Here is an 11268-nt window from a genome sequence, read left to right as displayed (position 1 = left end):
TATGTGGAGAATTGCACCTCTAGTATGATCAAGTATAACAAGTGTTTCAGGCTCAGGCTAAAGAGCGGCAGAGCAAGCCATGATCACCCCACAACACGATGATGAAACTCCATCCGTATTTATGTAAGAAGGATATCTGATATTAACCACGCATGACAGTTTAAAATCCATAGTCAAAGGCGTATGCACAAGACACCTTCATGAAGAGCGAATTTACATTTTTAAGTTTCATCACTTTAATAAAAGTTTACTAAAACACAGATATCTTTTTTACCAACCATACTTTCATGTTAAGCAGTCCCTTCCCTTGCCACAGGGACGGGAAGGGACTGCTGAGACTTTCCGTCCCAGTCAACTGTGCAATCTAAAAGCTGATATATTTTTGAACTTGCAATAAGGAATTCCTAATATACTGAGTTCATTTAGAACCAAACGTAACATTAATTTTGTTCCCTGCTTCTTATTTCATATGCATCGCGGGGAATTATGATATTCAAAAACCTCGCTGCCATTGTTGTAGTGGCTTTAATATGATCGGTAATGATGTATCACATCCGACAAACTTAGTGGCTTCCCCGGCATGAAATGCTTGTATTTATAGTCGAACGAAATTACGAATTACAAATTGTTTATCTACTCAGATTTCTTTGAAAGACTGAACTCTTCTTTAAAACTGGGGGCGTAGCACGAGATTTTTAATGTAAACGGATGAGTAGAAAATATCGAGCGGCGATGGCGCTCCAAATAAGGCGGGGTCTTGAGACATGCTCCCCCAGAAAATATTTTAATCCAGGGTCTCGGGTTAATATGGGCGGCCGTCACCACCAAAAATACAAGGATGTCAAATAGATCAGCAAATACATAGATGACATCCTTGTATTTTTGGTGGTGACGGCCGCCCATCTTATGGGCGGCCGTCACCACCAAAAATACAAGGATGTCAAATAGATCAGCAAATACATAGATGGCTTAAGGATCAGTTGCAGGATAGCATAGCTAATAAAGGAATGGCATGGCCAAATTATAGACAGTCTAGTTTTCCTTAGTGAAACAGAACACCCTAAACATGAATAGTTTAGCCAAATGAGAAACGGTCTAGTAGCCCATGTTGAGTTAGAACATGAGATTGTGAAATGGACTAGCTCAATTACGAATAGCTTAGCACTCATTTGCAATACAGTACTCAAACGGTGTAGCGTTGCGTTAAACGGTTCAGGGTAACGTCGAGTAGTACAGCCTACACACAAACGGTGTAGCGTTGCGTCAAATGGCTCAGCGTAATGTAGAATGGTACAGCGTACACACATATGGTGTAGCGCTGCGGGAAATGGCTCAGCGTAATGTCGAATGGTACAGCGTACATAAAAACAGTGTAACGTTGTGTGAAATGGCTCAGGGTAATGTCGAATGGTACAGCGTACATACAAACAGTGTAGCGTTGCGTGAAATGGCTTAGCGTAATGTCGAATGGTGCAGCGTACATACAAACAGTGTAGCGTTGCGTGAAATGGCTTAGCGTAATGTCGAATGGTGCAGCGTACATACAAACAGTGTAGCGTTGCGTGAAGTGGCTTAGCATAATGTCGAATGGTACAGCGTACACACAAATGGTGTAGCGTTGCGTGAAATGGCTCAGCGTAATGTAGAATGGTACAGCGTAGACACAAATAGTGTAGCGTTAGGTCGAATAGCTTTGCAAAACATCAGACGCTCTATCTGAACATTAAATTGCTTAGTATTACTTGAAATATTTCGATGTTGTGGCGAATCGTCGTGGCGTGACGTGAAGGCTATGCCACTCCTTTATTAGCTATGCTATCCTGCAACTGATCCTTAAGCCATCTGTGTATTAGCTGATCTATACGACATCCTTGTATTTTTGGTGGTGACGGCCGCCAAGGCATCTCGCCGAAACCACCAAAAATACAAACCGCAAATGGAACAGCGATCTGCTGGGGGCATGACGTCATCGAATGCGAAGACTGGCGCGAAACCATTACATAGTGTGGTCACTCTGTGGAATAGTCTTCACTTCGCTTTGCCGTAAAGCAGAGCCAATTCGGTAAGTTTCTCTTCTTTCTTCCCCCGCCGATATTGCATTTATTCGTTTTCGTTCATGATAGTGTTAATTAAAATAGCGAGACTGGATCCTACCACGGTTTACCGGCCTCCCGGTTTACCACAGTTTGCACGTGTTGGTGAGCCTGAATTTTAATAGTATTAAGTAGTGTTATGATATGCATTACATGTCGATTGCCGAGCTCTCAATTCTCTTCTTTTCTGACTCGCGCTTACTTTTCAAAGGGAGTTTAACCTCAACGGCTCTTTGAACATTGCAGGAGTACGTGAGAAGTTGGATTTTGTGTGTGCCCTGGACGCCATGGTAAGGAAACTGATATCCTTCATCTGTTTTGACATTCTTCAATCAAACGTGTAGTGTGTGCCAAAGGAACCTTTTTTCCGAGTTGGTTTTGAGCACATACATACCCTCCATGATGAGGCAGGTCTGCCATAAAATTAGTAAGAAAACCTTCAGACATAAAAGAGGGTGGTATTTTTTACCATGAAAACATTTGATGGAATTGTAAAATTTAAAAAACGATCTCTGGCTAAAACTTTTAAAAATACGAGCTTTCGGCTGTTTGCGCTACAGCCTTCAACGGGTAAAATGATAAAAAGGTAAGAAATACTAGGTGTGAAGTACAAAGTAGGAAATTAAAAATGCTAATAACTAAGAATGTTTGTTAAAAATACTAGGTGTGAAGTACAAAGTAGGAAATTAAAAATGCTAATAACTAAGAATGTTTGTTAAAAAGAATGTTGTATTGTCCGGGCAAAGGACAGGAATTGTTGTCTGCATTGGGAGTTAACTTGAAATGCCACGCTTCTAGTGTTTTTCTTGTTCTAAAACTGCCTTTGTCAATAATAGATGCATTATCAAAGAGATGGAAGAGAGGCGAACGACTTGCGTGATTCGGACGCCTCGACCATCTTGAAAAATGTGCCAACAAGTTCCTCCGGGGACAACACTGTTGAGCGTCGGGTTTTTTTGGTCTGGATGTTTTTAATGAAAATCGATGGATAACCATTAGACTCAAGTGCTGAATAAACTCGATTTAGTTCTCGTTCTTTTCCTTCGGAGGAGTTGGGTAGCTTTAGGGCTCTGGTCATCGTAGCCGCTGTATGGAATAGTCTTCACTTCGCTTTGCCGTAAAGCAGAGCCAATACGGTAAGTTTCTCCTCTTTTTTTTCCCCGCCGATATTGCATTTATTCGTTTTTGTTCATGATAGTGTTAATTAAAATAGCGAGACTGGATTCTACCACGGTTTACCGGCCTCCCGGTTTACCACAGTTTGCACGTGTTGGTGGGCCTGAATATGTTTATAGTATTAAGAAGTGTTATGACGTGCATTAAATGTCAATTGTCGAACTCCCTTTTCTTTCTGTGACTCACGCTTACTTTTCAATGAGAGTCCAAATTCAACGGCTCTTTGAACACTGGAGGAGTACGTGAGAAGTTGAATATTGTGTGTGCCCTGGACGCCATGGTAAGTAAACTGATATCCTTGATCTGTTTTGACATTTTTCGATCAAAGTGATATCGGAATGCTTTAACTGGTGTGCCGGACGATAACAGTAAGCTCATAGAAGACTGTTTATATTTATTATTTTAAAGAGGTGTACATTATATTGCTTTGTTTATTAATTTTTTTCCTGGGTGCAGTGATAGTAAAAGTAAGTTCCATTTTTATTTTGTCGATCAAACGTAGATTACATGTCTGGACCGGAAACAGTTAAGGGGTTTTTTTCGCGTTCCAAAAATAGTGTTTGTCAGGGTAATATTTTTTCTGAGTTGGTTTTGCGCGCATACATACTTATCTTCCCAGTGCTCTTTCCCATTCCGTAGTCATCACGTATTAAGGAAGGCTAGTGCGGACATCGTAATGCACGTAGTTGTACGTAATTCTACAACTCTAGGTCGAGTTTTACCGTTCGATCTGTTACAGTCGCAACTTGCTGAATAAAAACTATTGCATAATTCAGACAATTGACAGGACATCTTGCTGTTTCGTCGTTTGTTTCGGTAGACATATTTATTTATATTTTTATTTATTTTTACATTTCTGTACCTCAACTATTAATTTTTGTGATTATTATTATTATTATTATTATTTTTATTATTATTGTTACAGACTGAGTTCAATACACACTAGATATATTGACTAGAGTTGCGTGACTTGTAACGTTTCTCTTCTTGCCTTTAGGGCTAAGCAAAGAAAACTTCCAGATGATGAAAAAGCAAAGAAGAAAAAAAAAATTAGTGCTTGCTTTATAAGTGGCTCGTCACCATCTTATGAATTTTTTTTCTTCACAGGTATCTTTGTTTGTTGTCCTTCAGTACTGTTAAGAGTCATGGACTTTCGTCAGCATTTATCAGATTCCCTAAATGAAATAACTGAATATATACAAGAAGGCGGAAATCGTGGAGGTGATTCAGAGAATACTGTTTTAAGACTGGAGGTTCTTTACGAGGCAGCGTTGATCAATGGGGACATTCCTTTAGATGCGGTTGACTTAATCAATCAAGCTCGTACACACCTGAACGTAAACTTGCATCAACAAGAGCCTTGTCGTGGGTATGAAGCACCAGCAGTGAGTGAGGCAGGTCGCCGAGGAAGACCTAAGTTTGCGATTTCCGAGAAGCAGCTGCTATTTTTCAGAGGTAAGGAGGAAAAAGTGCTTTTACCATTTTGAGGTTGAAAATTTGAAATGAAAATAAGGTAGACACATTTGAAATTATCCATATATGCCCCATATGAAGTGGGTGCTTTTTTTTTCGAGTTGATAGGTTTCGCCAAACCACGTTTTTTGGTTATTCATAACATCTTTAGTGAGTTCACCTTTTGAAGGTTTCATTCAATTTTCAGTGTAAACTATCTACTCTCAAAGGACTGTGTTTTCTTTTATGAACACAAGTTATCTCTTTGTTAGAGAACAACTTCACGTATAAAGACATGGCTCTAATGCTTGGGGTTAGCAAGCGAACTATTGAAAACCGTATGGCCGAGTACGAGTTGACGAACAAGTCCCGCTACAGTGACATAGAGGACGATTTTCTGGATTCTTTAATCCAGCGTATCATGACAAATTTCCCTAGATCGGGTAAGTAAGTCTTCATAAAAATTTTGAGGCTGTGGCCGGTCATGTTAAGTCAAAAAATAAAGATTTTTTTGCCCTTAGCTTGGTAAAAATAGTTTGAGAACCAGTACATAATGACGCAACAATTTATTCCTCTGGAACTAAACATCTGATAAACATCTGAATTGGGAAAATTTCTCGTTTGCCTTTATTTCTTTCAGATTGCATAAATTAATTAAACCTTTTCGGCCGATACGCGTTATTGCTTGAACACCTCAAGAAAAAATAAGGGTTTTAATTTCAAGCACCCTGTGACACAGTAGTGAAGTTAATGCCACTTGTCGTGCTTTCTTGAATTCTCTGTTTAGAGGATACAAAGTGTGTTTCTGATATGCAAAATTTTGTGTAAACACTAAGGCGGGCTTAAAAGTTCTTGCCTGTAAGTTGATTACGTTTTGAATCAATATACTGGAAGAGAACAGCATACGGGATTTTCAGAAACGGTCTCGAGTGTACGTCTATACTAAAATAAGCATGTTTGCGCTTGCCAAGTGTGATAATGTCTACGTTTCTCATTTTCCCAATTCAGATGTTTATCATGTCTAGTTCCAGAGGAATAAATTGTTGCGTCATTATGTACTGGTTCTCAAACTATTTTTACCAAGCTAAGGGCAAAAAAATCTTTATTTTTTGACTTAACATGACCGGCCACAGCCTCAAAATTTTTATGAAGACTTACTTACCCGATCTAGGGAAATTTGTCATGATACGCTGGATTAAAGAATCCAGAAAATCGTCCTCTATGTCACTGTAGCGGGACTTGTTCGTCAACTCGTACTCGGCCATACGGTTTTCAATAGTTCGCTTGCTAACCCCAAGCATTAGAGCCATGTCTTTATACGTGAAGTTGTTCTCTAACAAAGAGATAACTTGTGTTCATAAAAGAAAACACAGTCCTTTGAGAGTAGATAGTTTACACTGAAAATTGAATGAAACCTTCAAAAGGTGAACTCACTAAAGATGTTATGAATAACCAAAAAACGTGGTTTGGCGAAACCTATCAACTCGAAAAAAAAAGCACCCACTTCATATGGGGCATATATGGATAATTTCAAATGTGTCTACCTTATTTTCATTTCAAATTTTCAACCTCAAAATGGTAAAAGCACTTTTTCCTCCTTACCTCTGAAAAATAGCAGCTGCTTCTCGGAAATCGCAAACTTAGGTCTTCCTCGGCGACCTGCCTCACTCACTGCTGGTGCTTCATACCCACGACAAGGCTCTTGTTGATGCAAGTTTACGTTCAGGTGTGTACGAGCTTGATTGATTAAGTCAACCGCATCTAAAGGAATGTCCCCATTGATCAACGCTGCCTCGTAAAGAACCTCCAGTCTTAAAACAGTATTCTCTGAATCACCTCCACGATTTCCGCCTTCTTGTATATATTCAGTTATTTCATTTAGGGAATCTGATAAATGCTGACGAAAGTCCATGACTCTTAACAGTACTGAAGGACAACAAACAAAGATACCTGTGAAGAAAAAAAATTCATAAGATGGTGACGAGCCACTTATAAAGCAAGCACTAATTTTTTTTTCTTCTTTGCTTTTTCATCATCTGGAAGTTTTCTTTGCTTAGCCCTAAAGGCAAGAAGAGAAACGTTACAAGTCACGCAACTCTAGTCAATATATCTAGTGTGTATTGAACTCAGTCTGTAACAATAATAATAAAAATAATAATAATAATAATAATAATCACAAAAATTAATAGTTGAGGTACAGAAATGTAAAAATAAATAAAAATATAAATAAATATGTCTACCGAAACAAACGACGAAACAGCAAGATGTCCTGTCAATTGTCTGAATTATGCAATAGTTTTTATTCAGCAAGTTGCGACTGTAACAGATCGAACGGTAAAACTCGACCTAGAGTTGTAGAATTACGTACAACTACGTGCATTACGATGTCCGCACTAGCCTTCCTTAATACGTGATGACTACGGAATGGGAAAGAGCACTGGGAAGATAAGTATGTATGCGCGCAAAACCAACTCAGAAAAAATATTACCCTGACAAACACTATTTTTGGAACGCGAAAAAAACCCCTTAACTGTTTCCGGTCCAGACATGTAATCTACGTTTGATCGACAAAATAAAAATGGAACTTACTTTTACTATCACTGCACCCAGGAAAAAAATTAATAAACAAAGCAATATAATGTACACCTCTTTAAAATAATAAATATAAACAGTCTTCTATGAGCTTACTGTTATCGTCCGGCACACCAGTTAAAGCATTCCGATATCACTTTGATCGAAAAATGTCAAAACAGATCAAGGATATCAGTTTACTTACCATGGCGTCCAGGGCACACACAATATTCAACTTCTCACGTACTCCTCCAGTGTTCAAAGAGCCGTTGAATTTGGACTCTCATTGAAAAGTAAGCGTGAGTCACAGAAAGAAAAGGGAGTTCGACAATTGACATTTAATGCACGTCATAACACTTCTTAATACTATAAACATATTCAGGCCCACCAACACGTGCAAACTGTGGTAAACCGGGAGGCCGGTAAACCGTGGTAGAATCCAGTCTCGCTATTTTAATTAACACTATCATGAACAAAAACGAATAAATGCAATATCGGCGGGGAAAAAAAAGAGGAGAAACTTACCGTATTGGCTCTGCTTTACGGCAAAGCGAAGTGAAGACTATTCCATACAGCGGCTACGATGACCAGAGCCCTAAAGCTACCCAACTCCTCCGAAGGAAAAGAACGAGAACTAAATCGAGTTTATTCAGCACTTGAGTCTAATGGTTATCCATCGATTTTCATTAAAAACATCCAGACCAAAAAAACCCGACGCTCAACAGTGTTGTCCCCGGAGGAACTTGTTGGCACATTTTTCAAGATGGTCGAGGCGTCCGAATCACGCAAGTCGTTCGCCTCTCTTCCATCTCTTTGATAATGCATCTATTATTGACAAAGGCAGTTTTAGAACAAGAAAAACACTAGAAGCGTGGCATTTCAAGTTAACTCCCAATGCAGACAACAATTCCTGTCCTTTGCCCGGACAATACAACATTCTTTTTAACAAACATTCTTAGTTATTAGCATTTTTAATTTCCTACTTTGTACTTCACACCTAGTATTTTTAACAAACATTCTTAGTTATTAGCATTTTTAATTTCCTACTTTGTACTTCACACCTAGTATTTCTTACCTTTTTATCATTTTACCCGTTGAAGGCTGTAGCGCAAACAGCCGAAAGCTCGTATTTTTAAAAGTTTTAGCCAGAGATCGTTTTTTAAATTTTACAATTCCATCAAATGTTTTCATGGTAAAAAATACCACCCTCTTTTATGTCTGAAGGTTTTCTTACTAATTTTATGGCAGACCTGCCTCATCATGGAGGGTATGTATGTGCTCAAAACCAACTCGGAAAAAAGGTTCCTTTGGCACACACTACACGTTTGATTGAAGAATGTCAAAACAGATGAAGGATATCAGTTTCCTTACCATGGCGTCCAGGGCACACACAAAATCCAACTTCTCACGTACTCCTGCAATGTTCAAAGAGCCGTTGAGGTTAAACTCCCTTTGAAAAGTAAGCGCGAGTCAGAAAAGAAGAGAATTGAGAGCTCGGCAATCGACATGTAATGCATATCATAACACTACTTAATACTATTAAAATTCAGGCTCACCAACACGTGCAAACTGTGGTAAACCGGGAGGCCGGTAAACCGTGGTAGGATCCAGTCTCGCTATTTTAATTAACACTATCATGAACGAAAACGAATAAATGCAATATCGGCGGGGGAAGAAAGAAGAGAAACTTACCGAATTGGCTCTGCTTTACGGCAAAGCGAAGTGAAGACTATTCCACAGAGTGACCACACTATGTAATGGTTTCGCGCCAGTCTTCGCATTCGATGACGTCATGCCCCCAGCAGATCGCTGTTCCATTTGCGGTTTGTATTTTTGGTGGTTTCGGCGAGATGCCTTGGCGGCCGTCACCACCAAAAATACAAGGATGTCGTATAGATCAGCTAATACACAGATGGCTTAAGGATCAGTTGCAGGATAGCATAGCTAATAAAGGAGTGGCATAGCCTTCACGTCACGCCACGACGATTCGCCACAACATCGAAATATTTCAAGTAATACTAAGCAATTTAATGTTCAGATAGAGCGTCTGATGTTTTGCAAAGCTATTCGACCTAACGCTACACTATTTGTGTCTACGCTGTACCATTCTACATTACGCTGAGCCATTTCACGCAACGCTACACCATTTGTGTGTACGCTGTACCATTCGACATTATGCTAAGCCACTTCACGCAACGCTACACTGTTTGTATGTACGCTGCACCATTCGACATTACGCTAAGCCATTTCACGCAACGCTACACTGTTTGTATGTACGCTGCACCATTCGACATTACGCTAAGCCATTTCACGCAACGCTACACTGTTTGTATGTACGCTGTACCATTCGACATTACCCTGAGCCATTTCACACAACGTTACACTGTTTTTATGTACGCTGTACCATTCGACATTACGCTGAGCCATTTCCCGCAGCGCTACACCATATGTGTGTACGCTGTACCATTCTACATTACGCTGAGCCATTTGACGCAACGCTACACCGTTTGTGTGTAGGCTGTACTACTCGACGTTACCCTGAACCGTTTAACGCAACGCTACACCGTTTGAGTACTGTATTGCAAATGAGTGCTAAGCTATTCGTAATTGAGCTAGTCCATTTCACAATCTCATGTTCTAACTCAACATGGGCTACTAGACCGTTTCTCATTTGGCTAAACTATTCATGTTTAGGGTGTTCTGTTTCACTAAGGAAAACTAGACTGTCTATAATTTGGCCATGCCATTCCTTTATTAGCTATGCTATCCTGCAACTGATCCTTAAGCCATCTATGTATTTGCTGATCTATTTGACATCCTTGTATTTTTGGTGGTGACGGCCGCCCATCTCGGAAATGCCGCAGGGTGTTTTCAGTAAATAAATACGAAGGATACATTAGTAAGAGCGCGTTGTTTATTTTCTCCATCTCTAGTGTTACCGGTAAAGTACAGCTAGTTTTATTAAATCAAACCTCAGTTAGCTGCGGAAAGTTGTACATACATTTATAAACCGGCATTATGTAGCTATATGATTGTTTGATTTTAACAAATTCACATGTCAGCCTGTTCCTGTTGATCGTCCTTTTTGATCGTCTCTTTTGTACTGTGCTAGGCTTTAATGAATTAGACCACAGACCAAACCAAACTGTTAGCGCACAAGCGCTCACTCTATATAACCTGATTGTAAGATTGTAGGCACATTTAATTAATTAAGTTTGACAGGCAATATTATAACTCGTGCACGACAACGCAGATTTACAGGTCTGAAAGAATCTTCATTTGTAAGCTTATTAGTTTGATTAAGCATTTTAAACTGATGGTGGATGAAATTCATGCCTCGATGCCAAGGAGCTTCAAAACAAATGAATGCACACCAGCAGCTGCTTTTCTTCTAATAGTATCAATTACGGCATTGTTCCTTAATTACGCGCCGGTTCATCGGATGGCAGTCATGTTGCTCTGGTGCCTTTTTTTTTCGTCAAATCGTTTGTCTTTCTTCACGCGCTACAATTCAAACTCGATAAGGCAACAGAGCCTTGGTTTCGCAAAACAAATTTAAGGTCAACCGTTAGCCGTAAAACGGCCTAAAACTTCAGGCTTAAAAAATTGACAAATTTTAACCGTTGACTGTAAAAAAAGTTAAACGTAAAAAATAATTCTGTGACAACAATGGAAAGATATCAAAGTCTGTCCTTAAAGTGTGATTCGTTCAAACTGATTGGTAAGTGTTTCCGTAATTTTGTTGGCTGAACAACTTTTAAGTTGTTAAAAGTTCTCTCTTGCATGTTACCACCATCCAAGATGGTGAAAAGTCCCTCTGTTTCTTCATATTGGTAAACTAGCGTCTTTGGCGAGTTGCTGTCCACTAAATCCCAAACAAGGGGACGCTAGTCTCGAATGGGTCCTGGAAGTGGATTAGGACCATGGAGTGAACCAAGAGATTATAATCTTTTTAGTTAACACAACACTTTTATGA

General features: G+C 39.4%; 2 protein-coding genes across 15 annotated transcripts; one reads left to right on the top strand and one right to left on the bottom strand.

The window, feature by feature from the left end:
• Positions 1-910: 910 nt before the first annotated feature.
• On the top strand, positions 911-5187 carry LOC113670138 (uncharacterized). 10 transcript variants are annotated; one of them, XM_089195119.1, is made up of 5 exons: positions 911-2062; positions 2340-2383; positions 3146-3229; positions 4401-4724; positions 4994-5187. In XM_089195119.1, the coding sequence occupies exons 4-5, from the start codon at positions 4415-4417 to the stop codon at positions 5170-5172; spliced, it is 489 nt and encodes a 162-aa protein (XP_089051245.1). In that variant the 5' UTR covers positions 911-2062; positions 2340-2383; positions 3146-3229; positions 4401-4414; the 3' UTR covers positions 5173-5187. The 10 variants fall into 10 exon arrangements, with proteins under 10 accessions (XP_089051245.1, XP_089051242.1, XP_089051244.1 ...); XM_089195116.1 differs by having other exon boundaries at positions 4377-4724; XM_089195118.1 differs by having other exon boundaries at positions 3143-3229.
• A 673-nt stretch (positions 5188-5860) lies between these two features.
• Positions 5861-10134, bottom strand: LOC149049882 (uncharacterized). 5 transcript variants are annotated; one of them, XM_089195108.1, is made up of 5 exons: positions 8985-10134; positions 8664-8707; positions 7818-7904; positions 6324-6671; positions 5861-6054 (listed from the first exon to the last, which is right to left on the bottom strand). In XM_089195108.1, exons 4-5 carry the CDS (start codon positions 6631-6633, stop codon positions 5876-5878), a joined length of 489 nt encoding a protein of 162 aa, XP_089051234.1. In that variant the 5' UTR covers positions 6634-6671; positions 7818-7904; positions 8664-8707; positions 8985-10134; the 3' UTR covers positions 5861-5875. The 5 variants fall into 5 exon arrangements, with proteins under 5 accessions (XP_089051234.1, XP_089051235.1, XP_089051231.1 ...); XM_089195109.1 differs by having other exon boundaries at positions 7818-7901; XM_089195105.1 differs by having other exon boundaries at positions 6324-8707.
• Between the last annotated feature and the right edge of the window lie 1134 nt (positions 10135-11268).

The sequence above is a fragment of the Pocillopora damicornis genome, chromosome 2 (genome assembly GCF_964200805.1).
Source record: "Pocillopora damicornis chromosome 2, jaPocDami1.2, whole genome shotgun sequence".
In the NCBI taxonomy this organism is placed as follows: domain Eukaryota; kingdom Metazoa; phylum Cnidaria; class Anthozoa; order Scleractinia; family Pocilloporidae; genus Pocillopora; species Pocillopora damicornis.
This window is presented reverse-complemented; position numbering and strand designations above follow the sequence as displayed.